The sequence below is a fragment of the Aotus nancymaae genome, unplaced genomic scaffold (assembly GCF_030222135.1).
Source record: "Aotus nancymaae isolate 86718 unplaced genomic scaffold, 86718_ANA_hifiasm-v0.15.2.pri h1tg000008l, whole genome shotgun sequence".
In the NCBI taxonomy this organism is placed as follows: Eukaryota; Metazoa; Chordata; class Mammalia; order Primates; family Aotidae; genus Aotus; species Aotus nancymaae.
In genome coordinates this window covers 31760894-31783649 of record NW_026988419.1, presented here as the reverse complement: position 1 = coordinate 31783649, position 22756 = coordinate 31760894, and the positions used below count along the sequence as shown (strand labels likewise).

The window sequence follows — 22756 nt, the reverse complement described above, 5'->3', positions numbered from 1 at the left end:
AGAGATTGAACATGACACGGGACTGGATACTTGCTCTGTATAACTATCCAAGAAGAGACTTGCATGCTTCAGGATGACCAAACTCCTGGCTTCCTTTATCCCATGAAGGAAGCTGCTCAGTGAGGCTCCATGCTGACCAATGAGGTAACACAGCTTGCTGAATCGGCTAGCCACCTCCTGCAACAGCTGGACTGTAGCTGTGGTGCCCAAATTTTCTATAACAAAATGATGATGATGACAATATAAATTGAAAACCAATCACTTTATTATGATCATACGATTACAATTATGAATTCCTCTAAGACTACTTAACTTGTTGCCATGTGCTCTCATCTAAGGAACCCAAATGATTACAGTATTAAAGCAACCTCAAAGATCACAGTATCCAGTCATTTCAGGAACTTGTTAAAAACACATTCACAGGAACCTTATAGATTCCAGGATGGCTTTTTCTTTTAAAAGACTCTCCAGGTGATTTTAAAGATCAGCAAAATTTGAGAACCACTGAGCTAATGCAACTCTCTGGTCATTTTGAAAATAAGTAATCTGAAGCAAAGAGAAGGGAAGTAAATTATCTAATTTAAGTCACTGATAAGTAACAGTTGGGAATTAAACTCATTTTGGGAGTTATCTTTGTTAACATTTTCAGCTTTTTGTCCTGACTTCTGCTTTACTTGCCTCTTTGACAAGCCCAACCCTTCAGTGCAGAGAAGGCAATCCAAACATTGGACTGATGAGGATGCTCTGAATTTCAGAGAGGGCACCAGGACATTATTTGCTTTTTGCCTGTCTAAAGTTCCTCATTTCTAGGACTTCTTTTCAAACAATTAGGAAAGCAGATCTGGAAGACCAACAAAGAAATCAGCAACCAGGACAGGAAAGAGGCAGATTTAACCTTCCTTTCAGAGCAATCCAGGAAGCTTCCAGCTTAGATTGCTTCCTTTCACTTGGCAAAGTCCTAGAGTGTTCAGCTTACCCAGAGGAGGGGAATTTATAGAACAAAGACTCCATAACACTTAAAAGGCAAAAGATAATAAAAACAAAACCACAAATGCAGACAGTTGTCAGCTTACAAAGGGATTATATTCACAAAGACTGCAAAACAGTTGTTTGAAAATATGTTTTTCCATTACAAATAATGGGCAGGCCAGGCACAGTGGCTCACGCCTGTAATCCCAGCACTTTGGGAGGCCAAGGCAGGCAGATCACTTAAGGCCAGGAGTTCGAGACCAGCCTGGGAAACATGGCAAAACCCCATCTCTACTAAAAATACAAAAATTAGCAAGCGTGGTGGTGCACACCTGTAGTCCCAGCTACTCAGGTGGCTGAGGCATGAAAATTGCTTGAACCCAGGAGGTGAAGGTTGCAGTGAGCCAAGACTGTGCCACTGCACTCCAGCCTGGGTGGCAGAGCAAGACTCTGTCTCAAAAAAAGAAAAAAAAAAAACAATGAGCTGACCCACACAACACAATTTCTTCAACGTGGCGAAACTGACGTACTAGAGTATTAGCCTGAATTCTGGGTCAACACAGGGGGCCAAGGAGTGCAGGAGAGAGAAAGAGAAAGAAACCTTCCTTTCTGCTTTCTGACTGTATGGCCAAACCTAGAAAAAAATATTTGAAATAGGTAAAGTTTATCTGCAACAGTCCCCTCAACTTCAATTCTGCATTCCCTGCTACTCTCCTAGAGACCCCAGGTATCCAGTATATCTGGACCGTGGCATCCCATTTAGTACTACTGTAACCCATTCCCTCTGTATTACCTCCTCACTTCCAATCTCTCTTTGTAGCTGGGCATAGCTAAGAAAAAGAATCAGACTTAATCAATTCATGCTGAGGAATAAGATCTTTTTTTTTCCCCTGAGATGAGTTGTGCTCTGTCACCAAGGCTGGAGTGCAGTAGCGCAATCTCAGCTCACTGCAACCTCTGCCTCCTTGGTTCAAGCAATTCTCCTGCCTCAGTTTCCTGAGTAGCTGGAATTACAGGCACCCGCCACTGTGCCTGGCTAATTTTTGTATTTTTAGTAGAGACGGGGTTTCACCATGTTGGCCAGGCTGGTCTTGAACTCCTAACCTTGTGATCCGCCTGCCTTGGCCTCTCAAAGTGCTAAGATTACAGGCGTGAGCCACCCCACCCGGCCAGATAAGATCTTTAACACTCTTAGAGTTATCCACAATTTTAAGAGACTACTTGTAAATCCAAATAAATCTCTACTTGATATAATTCTAAGAACTATAATGAGAAAAATAAAAAATTCAGATAGCATACTGGAAGATCTCTTAGGACCAGCCGGGTGAAAAGTGTTGCTTGGAAGTTTAACTTTATATGGAGTCAACTTTCCCAAAGCTGTTTTTGCTTCTCTGCCATGAGTATCCTAAAAGTACCATTTTCTACTTCTGCAAGCAGAAGGAGCTCTGAGAGTGGTAGGAGAGGGCAGGGGTGGCTGGGCTATTGACAAATTGGAAACAGTTTGTAAACTGTTGACTGCCTGTGTACACATAGACACAAAGACAATGCATAGAAAGAAGTAAACCATAAACTAAAAGGTTTTCATTATTTGTGATACAGGAGGAAGAGATAAAACAAAGCCCTGATGATTTAGGGGTGGAAGAGAAGGGCTTTCAACTTACCTAAACTGAGAAGAGGCCTGAGAATCTGAGATTTGATATCACTTAGTTTTGAATAGAATCGTCTTTCTGTAGTAGCTAACTCGTGGAGACTGGCAATATACCCCATAATGTTTTTATCTACCAAGGCTAGATAGCTATCTTTTCCTGCTGTCACTCTGCTTATATATCCAAGCTGAAACAGAAGAAAATAAAAGCATTAAATATAACATATAATTATGTTAGTAATTTGGTATACTGAAGCTGGCTTTAATCGGCTGGCAACAGCTAACTGCTTTATATTCAGAAAATTTGCAAGCAAGTAATTAAACCATTGGTAGCTTGAAAATTGGCCACAGTGAAAATCTGCAAACACTACAGACTAGGGTTTTTTTAGGGGGGGTGTGGGAAGGTTGCTTCTTTTTTTTTTAGAGCTGGTTCACCAGTACATCATTGTTTTATATGCATATCTGGATCTATATATAACTATACACACCTACTTTCAATTATCTCCAAGACACCTTTCATTTCACATTACAAGTGTTTGGAAACAGACATCCTGGATATATAAAGATCCAAATGAGAGGGATACAAGTCTCAGGACTCCTTTCTGAGTAAAATAAAATGAATGAGATCAGACAGGATCTCTATGCTATACATCAAAATAATCAAGGATCTAAGAGTTAACCTACCTTTTATACAATGAAAAGAGATTTTCTTTAAAAGGGACTTTTTGTCATTTACCCAAGATACTACTATAAAAAACATTCCATGTCATTGTTCACATATCCCATTAAATCAAGCAGGCAAGCTACAGACCCAATGGACTATTAACATCCCATGGTAACCGAAGACACATAAGAGAACTTCATCCCTTTCATCAGCCTATTTGATCCTTTATCTAAACTGTGAAATCATTCATAGGGAATGTGAAGCCAGGGCTAGCAACTACAGACAAATCTTGGCCAATGTTGCCTTTAATTTTTAAATATTTTTTTGTTTTGGTAGAGATGGGGTCTTGCTATGTTGCCCAGGCTGGCCTTGAACTCCTGGCCTCAAGTGATCCTCTAGTCTTGGCCTCCCAAATTTCTGGGATTATAAGGATGAGCCATTGAACTTGGCCCCAATGTTACCTTTAGCAAGAAAGATCTTGTCCCCAGAACTTACTAGCCAGAAAAACAAACACAAAGTCTTAAAAGAAAAAGTCCACATACTGTATTACTCAATAAAAACAAGAAATCCAGAATATACCAGTTTTGGGGGTCAATTTCCCTGCAGCATGTCACTTTGAGGATGTTAAGTTACTTTACGGGGAAAAGAAGCTAGAAATAAGCCAATGGGTTCAGTTTACAAAAAAGAGGAAGAAGGGAAAACAGACTAGGAAAGCAGAGCAAATGAAAAGGGGATAAACAGTAGGAAATAAAATTAAGGCTGAGAAAGGTAGCTCAGGCCTGTAATCCTAGCACTTCGGGATGCCGAGGCAGGTAGATTACCTGAGGTCAAGAGTTTAAGACCAGCTTGGCCAATATGGTGAAACCCTGTCTCTAGTAAAAATTCAAAAATCACCTGGGCATGGTGGCGGGCACCTGTAATCTCAGCTACTTGGGAGGCTGAGGCAGGAGAATTGTTCAAACCCAGGAGGCAGAGGTTGCAGTGAGCCAAGACTGCACTACTGCACTCCAGCCTGGGTAATAGAGCGAGACTCTGTCTCAAAAAAAATTAATTAATTAATTAATAATTAAATTAAAAGCCAAGAAGTGAAGCAGGGGAAATAGAATGCTGTTGTCTGTTGGATCTTTCATGGTCTGCCATGAGCCTATCTCAGGCTCTTGCATTGTTACTCCCCTCTTATAGTTAAAAATTCATCTACTCTATTTCTGTTCTAATTCACCTCGAGGGCTCTATGGCTGCAGTCAAGAAACTTCATAGTAAAATGTACTTTCCAATATTCGTACATGAGGGTGTTAATTCAACAAATATTTATAAAGTATGTAGCATGAGTCTACAGCAGTAAATGAGATAGCTGAAAATCCCTAGCCTTCTGAATCTTACATTATAGTAAAGAGGACAGACAATAGACAAAATAAGTAAATTATACAGTGTATTCGATGGTGATAGGCCCTATGGAGAGAAGGAGAGAAAAGATAAGGAATGAAGGGGGATTGAAAGGAGTTTGCAATTTTAACTAAGGTAGTTAGAGATGCCTAGTAATAATTAGGCATACATACAAATAAAAACAAAAACAAAGGATTTCTCATGTGTTACTGAATGTGGGCCTTAGGAACCAATTCCTGTTCACCTTACTACAGGAGAGAAGTACTGGAGTCTTAGAACCACTGTGATTCTCTGGAAGGTTGTCACCTTCTGTAGGGTCCTGTCGGCCACTATAATATAACCCAGGCTGGAAGTCTTCTGTATCCACTAAAAACAGGGAATAATCCTGGCCTGCAGCTACGCTCCAGACTCCATTTTCACTGCTGACCTGCAATGACAGAAAGATAGTGTCTGTCCAAGGTGAAGGCAATCAGAGAGAACTTTGGATCCACAGGAACTGAAACATTAGGTTGCTTAAATAAGCATGGTGCTAAGGCAGTCATATCTGAGAGCAAGCTCACCCAGCAATTTGCCCAACCAAATGCAGAGCAGGTGCAGAAGTAAGACTGAATCCCTTGTTCAGTTCTTCAATTTAGAACTGTTTTTATAAAAATCTGAAAAATTGGAATTTAAAAAAGAAAAACCAGACATCCAATTTTTTATTGTTACTTTTGGAAGCCTGCACAGACTGTATCATAATGAAGAGACCCAGAAACTTCCAGAGCCCTACTCTAGAAGTGACAGTTAGGACATACCTTTGTCCCTCCACATTTGGCTGTGTGCACAAAAACTGATATAAAAGAAAACAATCTAATAAGGCTAAATTCTATTCTGGCCAACTAAACTCTTGGGTATTAAAATTCAGTTTTCCCACTTGGAACTCTACCGGTGCTATGTGACTTTACTGTGCCTACTCCCCGGATGTTAAAATAGGCAGGGCCCCTTAGAAGCCCATCTACATGGATTCCTTAGACCAGTGGTTCTCAGTGGTCTTTGCAGCAGCAGCAGCCATCACCTAGGATAGGAACATGTTATAAACACAAATTCCCAGGCCCCAGGAATACTGAGGGAAGAGGAAATAGGGTCCAGCACTCTGTTTTAACAAGCATTCCACAGGTGATTCTGATGTATGCAAAAGTTTGAGAACCATTGCCTTTAAATCAATAATTTTCTAACCTGGCTAGAAATAAATTTATAACCTGGTGGCTCAGAATTCCACATAGTGATTCAGTAGCCACCATGCAAAGGCAGGTGCCAGGGCTCTAGGACCCCATTGCATCCTTAACCAAAGTAATTCCTCATTCATGTGTTTTATGTGGGACTCCTCATAAGAGTTCATTTAGAGAAAGTGTGTTACTGCAAAAACTACTGCCCCTAATCTTAGACTTAGCTTCAGCTCCTAGACTGATAGGCAAAACAAACAAACACAAACACACTCTCTAATCTGTCAGATTCTTTGTGTTTAGATAGTTTCAGCACTGACTCCTGGACTAATGAACAATAAACTCTAATCTATTAGATCCTTAGTATCTAGCTAGGCTCCAAATCATAGGTGATTTTGTGTGTGTGCGTGTGTGTGTGTGTGTCTACTATTAATTTTATAGCTATCTTCTTCTGGCATGACACTATGTTCTCAAATTCAGGCTATCCAAATAACAAACTTCCCATTCATTTTGCAAAGGATGCATTAAAATGTCTGCAGGAGGCCGGGCGTGGTGGCTCACGCCTATAATCCCAGCACTTTGGGAGGCCAAGGCGGATGCATCACCTGAGGTCGGGAGATCGAGACCAGTCTGACCAACATGGAGAAACGCCTTCTCTACTAAAAATACAAAGTTAGCTGGGCGTGACAGAACATGCCTGTAATCCCAGCTACTCAGGAGGCTGAGGCAGGAGAATTGCTTGAACCCAGGAGGCAGAGGTTGCAGTGAGCCGAGACTGTGCCATTGCCCTCCAGCCTGGGCAACAAGAGCGAAACTCCGTCTCAAAAACAAAACAAAACAAAATTTGCAGAAGGAAAGAGTCTTCTTCCTAGCCTCAAAACTAATTTAAATCTCATTCTGCCTTCACTTTTAATTCTCAGAGATTAATCAGAATGACTTCAAAAATGTTTTTCTCACCCTTCCGCAAATAAAAACCCAACCTCTTAATGATGTCAAGGAGTTATGAAACTAAAACCTTGTAACAAACTATTCTCTTGTATGACTCTAAAATGTTAAAAAGAAGTTTGATTTTCTGGTCTCCATACTACATTATAAAACTTTCCTTAGTATGAATAAGTGCATGCTTTTCTTTATTCAAATAAACAAAAACAAGGAACAATGATTTGCAATATCTTTGTTTGTGATAATGTATCAGAAACTGAATAGCTTACTACTAAGATGTTTCATACTGAAAACATTTCAGATGGGAGCTAGAAGTAATTGTTCCCTAATGTTTTATTAAGCCTTTTCTTTCCAGTAAAATTAAGTTCACCAAAAGAAAGGCAGCATGTAAAAGTCTTAGACAGTGATAGATGCACAGTGCACACTGCATGTATGAATTATTGGAATATTTATTAACTGTCACTTACATTCAAATCCTGTTCCTGAAATTGAGGTAACTGCCCTTCATTAGTCTCCATTACTCCCGAGGGAGCATGTCTTGGGGTAGGGGAGATATAAGAATCAAACTACATATCTATGACCTCCATATTCCATTCTGTCTTGTGGGGAGCATCTCTACCAAAAAAAACCCTAAAGCTTTTGTATAAGGAACTGATACAATTGATGAGAATTTGGTATTTCCAGAGGGTGATGAGGCGGAAAACAAGGTAGAGAAACACTGCTACAGAGAGACTAGAAGAGTCTACCAAAGAGACTAGAAGCTACCAATTAGCATTACATAACTACCAATTAGCATTACGTAAACTAAAACCAATCCATCTAACAGTAAATAAAAAAAAAAAAGAAAAGAAAAAAACACCTCTACTTTTAGCTTTACTACAGAAAATGAAATGGCTTACAAAAAGGTGTTACTACTCTGCATGTTATTTTTAGACATACACACAAAATTACACCACCAAACAATGTCATGTAAAAGTCAAACAATGAAGAATTCAAAGAGCAGACATTATCTGGTAACGCAAGAAAACAGCACAGTCTAGAAACATGTTTTAAAAGAAAGCACTTTTTCATTTTTTTACTTAAAAAAAAGAACTATGACTATTTAATGAATAGTTGAAGTTAAGAAATATAAACTATCATAAAAAAATGGACGTTTAGCTTGAAAACACATGGCTTCCTGTTTTTAAAAATTTTCTTATAAAAACCAAAACAAATTTAAGTTGTATGAATAAAACTGCCCTGATTTTTAAAAATAAGAAATGGAGAAATATAAGGTGTTACAGCTAAGAATTGTGGAATAAGTTGCTATCAAGTTCACAAAAGTACCTTTGCAAGACGAGGAACTGTTGTTGGAAAATCGGAATGCCCAAGCTGACCAAAGGTATTGCAACCCCATGAGTAAACCTATCAAAAAACACAGAAAAGTGGGTAAGAGTTGTAAATCTGATTTTGCACATCAACTCTGAAACTTTATAATAGTTAACATACATTCACAAACAGTTATATATAAATTATATTAGTCTTTCACTCTTAACAGATATTAAGGAAATTCATTTTTAAACAAGACTAGAGATAATGGGCAAACACAGTCCTGGAACACAAGAAGACACAAAGTCCAAAAATTAGCCAGGCGTAGTGGTGCGCGCCTGTAATCCCAGCTACTTGGGAGGCTGAGGCAGGAGAATCACTTGAACACGGCAGGCGGAGGTTGCAGTGAACCGAGATTGCGTCACTGCATTCCAGCCTAGGCAACATGAGGAAAACTGTCTCAAAAAAAAAAAAAAAAGAAGACACAGAGGTGAAGGGTCAACAATAACAATAACTAACACTTTTCAGGTGCTTACTAACTGCCTCACATTGTTCTTCACATTTTCTGAGTATTAATTAATGATTCATTCTCACAATCCTAAAAAAATTAAAAATAAGGAAATCCAGAGAGGTTAATTAATTTGCCTGTGGTCACAAATTCATATGTAAGAGTGTAAGAGGCAGGATTTACTCCCAGGAATTACTGTTTACTGCCTCGTTTAGAGAAAGTAATAAAAACATTAAGTGATAGAGTAAAAGTAATCATGATTTCCTACTCTGTAGATAAAAGTAATATGGAATGAATAGAAAACCTTTCATACGTGAAGTTGCTGTAAGAGAAACACAAGTACCTATGAACCATTACGGACAAAATAAACTACATTACAGTGACTATGTTTAATTAAAATGTTTGTTTATTCTGATTATGAAAATAATTCATGGTCATTGTACAAGACTGTGACAGTACAAAAATAAAAGTGAAAATCACTGATCAACCACTTGGTGGCACCTACTCTTTTGTACATCAGTAAGTATAGATCTATAAACATCATTTTTAATAACTATCTAGAACTCTACTATGCATATACTTTAACAAATTACCTACTGAATTATTAAGTTCTTTCCAATTTTTTTTTTTTTTCTAAGACAGAATCTTGCTCTTGTCACCCAGGCTGGAGTGCAATGGCATGATCTCAGCTCACTGCAACTTCCGCCTCCTGGGTTCAAGCAATTCTCCTGCCTCGGCCTTCCAAGTAGCTAGGATTACAGGCACTTGTCACTATGCCCGGCTAACTTTTGTATTTTTAGTAGAGACAGGGTTTCATCATGTTGGCCAGGCTGGTCTCAAACTCCTGACCTCAGATGATCCACCCACCTCAGCCTCCCAAAGTGCTAGGATTACAGGTATAAGCCACTGCACCCAGCCTCCAATTATTTAATATTTAAAAATATAGAAAAAAAATCCTTGAATACATATATTCGTGCATCTATTTGCTTAGGATAAATTCCTGGGCAAAGACTATGCCATTTTGATTTTTGATACATACTGACAAACTGTCTTCAGCAAGGTCCAATTTACATTCCTGCCTGCACTGCATGCACGTTTTCTCCCACAGCCTAACCAACGCTCAGCATTAAATGCAATCCTTATGTTTGCATATGTTAATCTCATAAGTGAGAAAAACATTGTACTGTTGTTTTAAGTTAAATGTATTTGCTAAATGACCATCTTTTCATTTATTGCTGGCCATTTCTACTTCTTTTATGACTAAAATAGAAATATCCTTTGACAATTTTTATCCTTTGACAATTGCTACTTTATATATGACATAGCAACATTTTATCTCGTATGTTGCAGATATTTTTACCGAGTTGTACTTTCATTTTGTTTACAGTGTTTTATTTGCTGTTTGAGACTGCTGAATTATCATGTTGACAAACATATCTTTACTTTCTAATATCCAGCTTGATGTTATATCTTTTTCTATGCCTGAAAGACTCATCTTAATTTTTACACATGCACACACACACACACACAAGGTTCTAGTTTTCAATGACATCATTAATACATCCAGAATTAGAATATGTATAGCTATCTTAGTTTTCTTGTTTTCTTCTACAAATAGGAGATCAGTAAACATTTACTACATTTACCAGATACTCAAGTCTTGTCTTCTCAACTGAATTAAAACACTCACTTTCATATCTTAAATTCTCACATATCCTTTGATTATTTCTAGCCTATCGGCACATTTCTGTCATTGATCTATTTAATTTTATAATATATAAAGATAAATCTCTCTTCTTTCTCTTCGTTTTCAGAATGTACCTGGCTCTTTATTCTTCGAAAGTAATTTTGGGATTATTTTATCAAATTGTAATATTATACCAGAATATTTTGGGGATTGTACTGAATTTTCACTGTGCTGATTAAATGATTTCGAGAAAAATGACATTTTTTGCAACTGACACATCTCATCCAAAAATAAAATCTCTCCCTTTACTACTGCTTTATTTTATGACCCTTCAAAAGAGTTTTAAAGAGTGTATCATATGGATTCCAAGCATTTTCTATTTATTCCTACTTCCTTAATGTTTTTGGTGTAATTGTGAACAGAATTTCCTCAAGTATGTTTTGTTTTATTGAATGTATACAATAAAGCCAGTAACTTTTATTTTGTAACTGACCACCTTCCTAATCTCTCATTTTTAAGTCTTTTGAATGAATCATGTTAAAAACAGTAAATTCTCCCTTATCTTTCCTAATATTAATATTTATACAGGTTATGTTAGTTTTTTGGCTATCCTAGTGTGTGAAATTTGCAATCAAATCAAATATTAAAAGGGTTTAGAATCCTTTATTGGCATCTTAAAAAGATAAAGGAATTGGTGAAGAATCATTATCTGAATATATGAATATATTTAAGAACAACTTACTGCAGATGAGCAGTCTGGGTTAAAAAAAAAAAAAAAAAGTCTGGGCGTGGTGGCTCACACCTGTAATCCCAGCACTTTGGGAGGCAGAGGTGGGAAGATCACGAGGTCAGGAGATCAAAACCATCCTGCCTAACATAATGAAAACCTGTCTCTACTAAAAATACAAAAAAAAAAAAAGAAGAACTTAAAACAACTTATTTTCTTAAGAGAGTTTATGTATATATGGGGATGGTTTTTAGTAATACTAGAGGTCACTTTCAGTTCCCACAGTTTTAAAGAAACATGCCTTTGTTTCTTTTCTTAGTGTTTTACTATGTATTTTCTTTGTCAAGTAACAAATAAAAATTCACCAATACCATGGAAAATATGGGGTTCTCTTTTTAGATGAGAATACATTATAGAAAACTCCTAAATCAGGGAGACCAGTATTTAAATCCAAGCTCTACTGTTATGTATGTGTGGCTTTAGACAAGTTACACAATTTACTTTCTCTTACTCCACTTCCCTCATCTGTGACGTGGAAATAATACCATGTAAAATACTGGAAAGCTAAAATGAGATACAGTATCATTGCCTGACATATAGCAGAAACTCAACAAATGACGGTCCACTAATGTCATGTTGGCCTTCCATGAAAATAAGGTAAGCTTTAAACAGTTTGCCTCCTACCTGGGATTTTGCAGTAAGTGCAAGAGAATGGTAACCACCTGCCTCCAAATGGATTACTTCTTTGCCATCCAAACATTTTACACACAATGGTTGAAGCCTTAAAGAGAAACACATATGTACACAAAGTATTCTCAGCAAGAATCATGACCTTCCCCAAATTATAAAGTGCTTTCATGTAAAAATAAATATTTCTGAAGAAAACATTAAAATAAACATAACAGATACATGCTCAATCTACTCCTAAATATCATAAATAATTTTTGGAAGGTTTTAATCTTTGCCTATCATTCACTAATTAATCCCCATAATTTAGAATCTGTTAAGAATCATAAAACTACAAATAATTCTTTATAGTAGAAAGTATACTTAGGATACAATAAAAAATAACCATAGAAGGAAGGTAATTTTTAAATTAATTCTAGTTGCCTTCACTCTGCTATGAATAGAGACATTTATATTAGCTCACTACTTTAGATAATGATTCCAATTACCCACTTAAAAATTTCCCAATATCTAATTTGTTAATATCATAACAGTTTCTAATAGACAAAATGTCAATTTTACCCTAACATACATGAATAGATATAGTTTAATGTTTCAATTATAGTTATTTTGGCAATGGCAGAGAAACATCTTTCAGGTTAAAAAACAACCTGTTGGCTCTTTTTCTCTTCTATGTGACAGGCGGAGCCTCTTTTTATCAATTAAAAATCTAAGTCATTCCTGTCTTCCAATGAAATATGATCTTATCCCCAACACCCATTTCTGTACTCCAAGATGAACACATCAAAGATGTGGAAAAGTGCACCGTGTATACTTGTCCTTTACTGCTTTTTTTTTTTTTTGACACAGAGCTTCACTCTTTCACTCAGGCTGAAGTTAAGTGGTGTGATCTCAGCTTACTGCAACCTCCACCCTGCCCGTATTCAAGTGATTCTCCTGCCTCAGGCTTCTGAGTAGCTGGGGTGATAGGCACCCACCACCATGCCCAGCTAATTTTTGTATTTTGTATTTTTAGTAGAGACACGGTTTTGCCATGTTGGCCAGTCTGGTCTTGAACTCCTGACCTCAGGTGATCCACCTGCCTCGGTCTTCCAAAGTGCTAGGATTAAAGGGATGAGCCACTGCACCCAGCCAAGTCCTTTACTGTTGAGAAAAAATTCAAGACTAAAGTGATAGCTTTTCATCAGAGTTAATGGTGCATAATAATCTGAAGCTAGAAGAGTCCAGATTTCTTCTAGGAGGAAAGTAAGATTTAGAGACAATCACAGGAGAAGTTATTTGTTCAAGCCAACTCCTATCAGTAAATACTGGTAGCGCTTACCTAGGAAGAACATCGCCGTGCCCCAGCTGCCCTTCCTTCCCTTTCCCCCAGGTCCACACTTCTGTTCTCAGAGAAGGCAGGAGCGCATCTGCTTCTCCACTGTATGTGGGGGTCAGAACCACCGTCCTCGTTTTCACCCGTGCAGCCTTTCTTAAGAGCCTGGGGGAAACTGAAAACCAACCAGACATGGGGTGAAGGAGTGGGGGTCCAAAGGGGAAGAAAACGTATCATTTGGACAAACTTAAGATTTTCAAAAACATACACTACTCATTGAAGCATATTCTAGTGGTTCTCTGTAGAAAAGGGGACCTATTAGTCAAATGAGATCGATAAATACTCACTTCTACAATCTATCCTCCCACTCCCTCCTCTGCAGAGATTCACACACACATGCACACAGAAGGTGCTGACAAATCCTGCAAATAAAAGCCCTGTTTAAATATGTTTAACCTAGCCGGACATCCAAACATTTAGCCACAGAATCCTTTTCTGTATAATATCTAGTGACATCCTATAGAACTTGTATTCTAAAGAATATGCTGAATAGAATAGCCACTCCAGCCTGGGCAACATAGTGAGATATCATCACTTTTTTTTTTTTTTTTTAAATGGCATTTCACTCCTGTCATTCAGGCTGGAGTGCAGTGGCACGATCTCGGCTCACTGCAACCTCTGTTTCCTGGGTTCAAGCGATTCTCCCGCCTCAGCCTCCTGAATAGCTGGAATTACAGGCATGCACCACCAAACCTGGCTAATTTTTGTATTTTTAGTAGAGACAGGGTTTTACCACGTTGGCCAGGCTGGTCTCAAACTCCTGACCTCCAGCGATCTGCCCGCCTGAGCCTCTCAAAGTGCTAGGATTACAGGTATGAGCCACCACGCCCGGCCCCCATCTCTTAAAAAACAAAAAGCTTTTCTAAGTCAAGGTCTAAGTTCAAATATATTATGAATAATTGTAATAAAGAATTCATTTTAGCTATAAAATGTATAAATTTCTAAGGCAGGAAAAAGATTATGAAAGGGAAATACCAAAAAGCTTTTGATTTGCCTATTTGAAATTATTTTGCAGAGATGTTAAATAATGTTGTAAAAGAACACTGCCATCTTTTATAGCATTCAAAATTACATCAAACATACACAACACTATGTGAATAGTGCTTGATGCCAGGATAAGTTTTGAAGAAAATCATCAAATGTCACTCAGTAGAGACTTAGTCATTCAGTTATTAACTCGTGGGCCACAATAAAGTGATCATCACTGCCTAAGATCAACATCTTTTCTCATGAATGTATCATTTCTATGCATACAGAGACTCAAAACTACTTGAAGATTTCTCAAGACATACTCTAGGTAATTCTTAAAGAGAGAGGGTAAAAGTACATGGAAAATTTTTCTAAAAAGACTTTAGGTTATTAAGTAAAATTTAACCTTAGGATGTAAGTCTTATCAGTGGGATTCATGATCTAATGACATGAAAAAAATCAATTTCCACATTTCAAAGAGATTGCAAATATATTTATATACTTAAAATGCTAAAAGATGTTTAAGAATAAGAAAAGTTTGGTGCAAGAGTCTCCTTCATACTTAATAGAGAACATAGGCCTTCTTACACATCATATATATGTGTAAGATAACTGGCTCCTTCTACTTAATTATATTTAAAAGTATAGTAAGTAAATAAACAAGGCCTACCCCTACAAAAAACATAATTTGCAATTTTGATGAAAGATAAAATTTTAGGAGTTCCCATCAACCAATAACACTTTGGTTTATTTCCCAAGTGAGAGAGTCTCGGTTCTATCTTGCCAGAAGAGAAAAAACTTGCCCTAAAACACATAAATTCCTCGTGAATTAACTGCATGATTGAGATGTTATTTACAAAGAATAAATTAAATATAATAGAAACACAGTTATTTAATTTAAATAAATTTAATTTAATAGAAACACATTGTTACTAGCCTAACAAAAACTTCCAGTGTTTAACAAAGTTAAATGTAATAAGCATATATATATTTTCAAATTAATCAGGACTAAAGTTTTATTTGTGTAGAGGAAAATCTGGTGGTAATGAGAACTAGGAGGCAGAATAAGAGAAGTGCTCAGAGGCACAAGAGTGTTCAGTAAGTAGAACAAGGGAGAAAGAGGTGCAGAGTAGAAATAAGTTTTAGTACAGTCTAGAATACCTAACTTTTGAGCTTTGCACAAAACCATGTAAACCAGGAGTTGGTCAATTATTGCCCTTGGGCCAAACAGGGCCTACCATCTGTTTTTGTAAATAAAGTTTTATTGGGATATAGTTTCACTCATTCATTACATATTGTCTCTGGTTGCTTTTATATGACCACACCATAGCTGAGTACTTGTCACAGAGACTGGATGGCCTACAAACCTTAAAATATTTCTTTTTGGCTCTTTACAGAAAAACTCTGCCAACTCCTGGTCTCATTAAATGATTCTCAAACTTTAATGTGCATACTAATCACCTGGGGAATCTTGCTATAATGCATGTTTTGATTGAGTAAACTGAGAGTGGAACCTGAGAGTCTGCATTTCTAAGTTCCCAGATGCTGCTGATGCTGCTGGTCTGCAGGCCACTCTTGAGAAGCACAAGTCCAGTTGGCTGAGATTGCTGAACTGATTGAGAAAAGGAGAAGAACCAACTGCGTAATATTCTTAATATTCTAAAAAGTATATTGCCTATGGTTTCAGAAAATGAACTTTTCTTTCTCTTCTTGAAGCTTAAAAATTATCTCCTCTTTCTAGTCAAGTACAGTATTCCTCACTTATCCAATGGTCACATCTGCAACCTCAACAATCTGAAGTATAAGTCCCAATTAGGAAATAAGAAGGCTATTGTAACATTCCAGAACAATAAAATAAGATCCATAATAAAGTTCATAAGCAGGAGCAAACATCGAGAAAAAGTTACGTTATAACTTTTTAGTGATTTCTAAAGCAGATAAACATGTAACTTTCTTTTAAAACCACCATTAAATAAATTTTGACATTTGAATATGTCAGCTTCATAATTAGCAAAGCTTTTTTCATAATACAGCATGTGATGTCAGGAGAATCCTGGATTCACCAAAAGTCAATTCACAAAACCTGGTTATTTCCTTACCTTGTGACAACAATCCAGGGAGGGAGAGTCTTCGACTGACTCCCTCTGTTTCTTCTTCTCTGATATCCACAAGACTTGAACTTTTCTTTCCTTGCATTGATTCCTGTTTAACCTGTTCTTCCCTGCTATCTTTCAAACCTTCTGGGCCAATAGCACTACTGCCTGCCTGAGCTCCAGTTTCACAAGGGCTCGTACTATAAAAGTTCATAACTTTCTTCAGTGACAAGGCACCAGCTTCATAAGTAGCAGCCACTCTCACACCGACAGCAGATGCACAAGAGACCACCAGGCTGTTTAGGGCTGAGGTGCTTGTGGTAGGTGGGCTGTGGAGATTAGGAATTGCTTCTTCCACAAGAGGCTAAAATATACACACATAAAAAATTACATAAAAATATAATCCCTTATACAATAAGTAATCAATAAAAAGAATGTGTAATATCTACCTCTATTTGCATATAAGAATCTAAAATAACAGAAGAAGTTCTCTTCATCTTCAGCTAAAGGTATCCTCTTCTTGATCATGGAGTTAACACAGTATATGGAAATAAGTACTCAAAATACAGTTCCTTTTCCAAAGTACTTCCTTTTGTCTGGATGTTGTGTTTTTCCATGGTAATTAAAAATAAGGCCCAGTTGCTTTTATAATATTAAACACGGTAAAAGGGGAGGGGGGAAAGGCATGGAAAACACTGCCTTTAATACCATGTGCACTGACAGCCTTGGACAGAGGGTTGAAAAAATGCAAAATTCATTATTGATTACTTTCAGGAAAATTTATACAGACTACTAACTAGAAGTAGCAGGAAAAATATTTGATTTATGAAAAAAAACTTTCCCCAAAATACTTTGTAAATTGAAACTTTATATATAGAGAGACAGAAAAATAAGTTATACCTATAACCTATCATCTCCCAAATTGTGTTAAGTTCAAATGCCTTTACTGGCTCATCAATGAGTTATTTTCTATGACCCAGGGGTTAGACAAGCTGTAGGATTACCTTTGCTCTTGCTACCATAGAGGGCAAATGTGGTAGGTTAATAATTAAACGTTTGGAACGAATGTTCTTACTGTGATTCTAGAGGTGTACTAGAAAATCACACTAACGTTTTCTGATACCTTAACGAAAAATCAGTTGAAATTTACTCTAAGCTGTCCAACATCATTGTTCCCTAAAAAGGAAAGTCATGAAATGCACCTACCAAACACACAAAAAGCTTTCAGCTTGTCAGCATAGCTTATGTTGAAAAATTTGCTTCTTATTCTACCCAAAGATCTCAAAGGGAATATATGCATTCCTTCATTTGTCCTAAATTAAAAACCAAACCTATGTATACATATATTTTTTTAACACTGGCTTCTAATTTCTTAAAGGAAATAATTCCTGGTACCTAGCAAAGTACCAGGAATGTAAATACTCAACACATTTTGTTGAATTAAATACTAAATTCAGAAGAGCTATTTCCACTCAAATGAGTAGTCTGTAAACAAAACCGCCAATAAAATAAACAAATATACTTAATAAAACAAAAAATAAATACAAAGCCTATTACTTCTTTGGTGACAGGCTCCCGTGATAGCGTGTTCAGCAGCACTACTGTCACTATCTCCACTTTTTGTTTACAAAGGCTCCTTACAGAAGCAGTGATGGTATTTAGAGGCAACTATTTTAGGGGGTTCTTAACCACTACGTAGAGGAAAGTCACAAAACTCTACCTTATATAAACCTTGAACTACGTCCTAACTGGCTCCTTCTACTTAATTGAATTTAAAAATATAGTAAGTGAATAAACAAGCCTTCCCCTACAAAACACATAATTAGCAATTTTGATGAAAGATATAATTTTAGGAGTTCCAGTCAACTAATAATACTTTGGTTTATTTCCCAAGTGAGAAAGTCTCAGTTATATCTTGCCAGAAGAGAAAAAACTTGCCCTAAAACACATAAATTCCTCATGAATTAGCTGTATGATTGTTATTTACAAAGAATAAATTAAGTGTCATAGAAACACACATTTATTCAATTTAATAGAAACACACACATTGTTACTAGCTTAAGTAACAAAAACTTCCAATGTTTAACAAAGTTAAATATAATAAGCATGTACAGTCTAAGAACTTTCTACATGCATTCTTGTTAAATTACTACTTTTGTTTTATTCATATTTTGTAATACCTTTCTCCAAACAGCTTATCCTTGATTTTTTAAAAAAATCAAATACCCACAAGTTTCAGTGAATATATTGTGAAATAAAGACTATTTCTAAAAATATCTTCATGTTCACATTCTGACAGAGTAAACAGTAAGAATCAAGAATCAAGAGGTTATCTGGTTTCAAAAACCTAAAAAGCAACACCGCAGGACAGATCTTTATGATTATGATCTTTCGTTTTGTTTTCTTAGAGTTTTGGTAAAGCAAAATCAACAGGTCACACTAAGAGTAAAACATAGAAATATCCTTTTAAAACAATTTGTTTTAAGCAGGAACTCAAACTTTACCATGTGCTACTGGCAAATGGCTTTTGTTCATTCTACCACAAATCTTCAAAATGAAAATAGTTTTAGTAAGATATATAAAATAGTCTGGGAATGATGGCTCATGCCTATAATCCCAACACTTTGGGAGCTTGAGGTGGGAGGATTGCTTGAGCTCAGTAGTTTGAGACGAGCCTGGGCAACAAAGGTCGACTTCCTCTCTACTTAAAAATAAAATAAAATAAAATCAGCAGATGTGGTAGCACATGTATGTAGTCCCAGCTACTTGGAAGGCTGAACTGGGAGGATCACTTGAGCCTGGGAGATCAAGGCTGTAGTAAGCTATGATCTCACTACTGCACTCCAGCCTGGGTGACAGAGCAAGATCCATCTCAAAAACAAACACAAAAACAAAGAAAAACACTTCTTCAAATAAAGCCCAGTAAGGACCACAGCTATAACTGAAAAAAATTCAAACATCTAATTGCCTATAAATTTTAAATCTGCCTACAATTGAAGGATCTGCCACACAGCAACCTTCCCTGTTAAAAAAGGAAAAGACTTTTCTCTAAAGAATTCTGAAGAGTGTTACAAACAAAAGTAAGAATAATATCTTTGTGAATCTATAGTTATATTAAACTATTCAGGGCCCACCAAAATTCAGTACCTTAGCCCCAGAAAAAAAGTGCTACCAAGAAAAAAAAATGAAATGTTGCTACTTGTAAAACGAGCCCAACATGACATCTTTCAGCATCATAAAGGGCCAGAACATAAAGAGTGATTTTGAATTAATCTAGGCTCTTTCCTCATCTAGGCTCTCCTGACAAAACAAAATTGTAGTCAAACTCAAAAAATAAAAAATGCTACCAAGCCTTCCTCATTTTAAAGTTTCTAAAGAAAAGTTCACATGGTTCAACTCTAGAAACACCTTTATTTTATAAAATTTAGCAAGTACCTGAGATGGCATTGGCTTTTCACCATGCTCTGAGTCCTCTCTTACTGAACGATCTGACAGTTTCCGCAGGTATTCATTTACTGCCTGGGTGTCAGGGTATGATGGTATGTTTCTAGCAGAAGAAATTTCAGTTGTTCCCATGACGTTTTGTTGAGAGGATACGGCATCACCACTCGTGGTCTGAGCACTTACTGCATTCAGTTCTGTAGCAACAGACTGATCATTTGCTACAAGAGTGTTCTCAAATACTTCTTCCTGCCTGTCAAGGGTTTCAGTGGAGGGGCTCAGAGCAGTGTTGGCATGGTTTTCTGCCTGAGATTCGGACAGTGTCACACCTAATGGGCAACAATGACTGTCGGATATAATCACATGGTCTTCTTTGTCAGTCATAGTAATCAAGAGCTGGCTGCACTGGTTGCATCGTTCTGGGACTGGTTTCAGATCCTGGGAAGGGAGGCATTGTACAAGGGCTAAGCTGTGGAAAGCACCACAGGCAACCTGAAGCACCACTCGCCCAGCAAGATGTTCTACCTTTTGCGGCTTTGTCACTGGGAAGGCAGTGGTAATGAGACCCAACTGACAACCGGTACCCCATGCCCAGATCTCTCTGCTTATTGACAATGCCAGAGTATGCTCTTCGCCACATGCCAGCTGCAAAATCCTGACTGCTAACAAAGGGCTGGCCTCAGAATCAGCGATGCTGACAGGGTTCGGCTCCGGCACATACTGCTGATTGGCTACTGCACATTGGCCGGCAGAATTCTCTCCCCACATGTACGCAACACCACTGTCTGTCACTGCTCCACTATGGAAGCTTCCTGTTGCCACAGTAACAACATATTGCCCAACCAGGGCATTTTCTAGAATGGGGCTACTTGGACAAATCTCCACTGGTCCACTTCTCCAGGGAAGGGTCCCAAAGCTGTAGACCTCACCATCTAAAGGTTAAAAAATAAAAATAAAAAAAGGAAAAAAAAAGAGGGTTAGTGACTTAACTAAAAATTTTATCAGCAAACTTTCAGTCCCACCTAGATTTAACAAAATTGGGTTTTCTTTTTAAATTTTCAAAAGCAGTTGTAGAGATCTGGTTCAAGCACACAGTATTTCACATCAATTCATCTTTTAAAAATGACTCATTTTAATATTCTGTGCTATAGTAAGAATTTCTACAAATTGCAGGAGGCTACTCCTTTCCTTCAGCCTCATTCTACAAACTCCTCACATTAATCCACTCCTCATGGCTTTCAACACAGGCTATTACATAAGCAGATTCCAAGTGTTCAAAGGCAAAACAATAACAATGTTAAGATAAATTAAGCAAAAGACAAAACAGACACATTCACTAATATCTATAATTCACTATTAAACAAGTTGGAACAGCAGAAAACTATGCCATGGCTTAAAAATATTAGAGATTCATTGTGGCCCAAACTAAGAAATTAACTTCATGCCTCTAGGCTGTACAGAAAGCACCAGTTCTTAACAAGACATGGCTGTCTTCACATTGTATGTCATGTTATGTACAGTTTTCAGATATTATACAAATATACAGGTTGAGTATCACTTATCCAAAATGCTTGGGACCAGAGGTGTTTTGGATTTCAGGTCCCGGTTTTGGAATATTTGCCTTATACTTACTAACTGAGCATCCCAAATCTGAAATGTTCCAATGAGCATCTCCTTTGACCATCATCATATCAGCGCCCAGAAAATTCTGGATTTTGGATCATTTTAGATTTCAGATTTTTTAATGTACAATGCTCACCTTAGACTTTACGTATTGGATACTGGTTAGTCTTTCTGAGGTTAGAGTTGTTTAAAAAGCAAATCAGCTTTTTCTCCAAGAAACCATCAAATGGCAGATGACACCAGTACAGCGGGAGGGCCCAGAAGCCTCAGGAGCCCTGGGATGGGGAACCACAGCAACTTCCATGGAGGCTTGGGCAGTGGCATCTGGGGCCAGGGTTAGGGCTGCAGAACTCGAGGAGGCAAGGCTGAGGATAAGGAGTGGATGCCTGTCACCAAGCTGTGCTGCCTGGTCAAGGACAGGAAGATCAAGTCCCGGAGGAAATTTCTCTCTTCTCCCTGCCCATCAAGGAATCTGAGATCATTTACTTTTTCCTGGGGGCCTCTCTCAAGCATGAGGTTTTGAAGATTATGCCGGCGCAGAAGCAGACCCGCAATGGCCAGCACACCAGGTTCCAGGTGTTTGTTGCCATCGGGAACTACAATAGCCAGTGGCTCCAAGAACTTGGCCACATCCAAGGGACTATCATCCTGGCCAAGATCTCCATTATCCCCATGCGTAGAGGCTACTGAGGGAACAAGATCAGCAAGCACCATGTGGTCCCTTGCAAGGTGACAGGCTGCTTGGCTCTGTGCTGGTGTGCCTCATCACTGCACCCAGAGGCACTGGCATCCTCTTAGCCCTGATGTCCAAGAAGCTGCTGCTGACTGCCAGTATTGATGACTGTTACTCCTCAGCCAGGGGCTGCACTGCCACCCTAGACAACTTCACCAAGGCCACCTTTGATGCCATCTCCAAGACCTACAGCTAACTGGCCCCCAAGCTCTGGAAGGAGACTGTATTCACTAAGTCTCCCTATCAGGAACTCATGGACCATCTCGTCAAGACCTACACCAGAGTCTTCAGGCAGAGGACCCAGGCTCCAGCTGTGGCTACAACATAGGGTTTTTATACAAGAAAAATAAAGTGAATTAAGCCTAAAAAAAAAAAAGTTAAAAAATTAAAAGCAAAGCATCACAACAAAACAGCAAAAAAGCAAATGAAGCTGTCAGAATAACTGGCTAGCTTCAGAATTAATGAAAGGCACTAGTGAGTTGGGTATATACATAACTTACATATGTCCAGGTACGCTACCAAGTCTTAATTTTCCTGTAGTATGGTGGGAGTTTGGGAGCAAGTGCACATAATCTACGCTGGCTAAAAATTCAATGGAACAAAGACTTGGCTAAGGGTTTTGAAAAATACTGAACCAAGCCCACTATCCTTTCTTTTCTATGTGACCAGAGACTTACGATTTTTTTTAATTAATGAAGAAATAGCACTATTTTTTTCTCACAAGGCAGCAATTGAGTTGATGATGAAGACATACAAACTTTATCTTTGACCTATTATACATGGCAGATACATGTATACAC

General features: G+C 37.7%; 1 protein-coding gene across 3 annotated transcripts in view; it reads right to left on the bottom strand.

The window, feature by feature from the left end:
- The window catches only part of ALS2 (alsin Rho guanine nucleotide exchange factor ALS2), an 81931-nt gene that overhangs the window by 40834 nt on the left and 18341 nt on the right, over window positions 1-22756 (bottom strand). For all 3 annotated transcript variants that reach the window (XM_012446275.3, XM_012446278.3, XM_012446277.2), the window contains exons 4-11: window positions 19595-20532; window positions 16166-16523; window positions 13044-13212; window positions 11720-11816; window positions 8132-8209; window positions 4906-5088; window positions 2631-2802; window positions 35-215 (exon numbers count right to left, since the gene is read on the bottom strand). In XM_012446275.3, coding sequence (XP_012301698.2) covers window positions 35-215; window positions 2631-2802; window positions 4906-5088; window positions 8132-8209; window positions 11720-11816; window positions 13044-13212; window positions 16166-16523; window positions 19595-20532 — 2176 coding nt within the window. The remainder of the gene's footprint in view (window positions 1-34; window positions 216-2630; window positions 2803-4905; window positions 5089-8131; window positions 8210-11719; window positions 11817-13043; window positions 13213-16165; window positions 16524-19594; window positions 20533-22756) is intronic.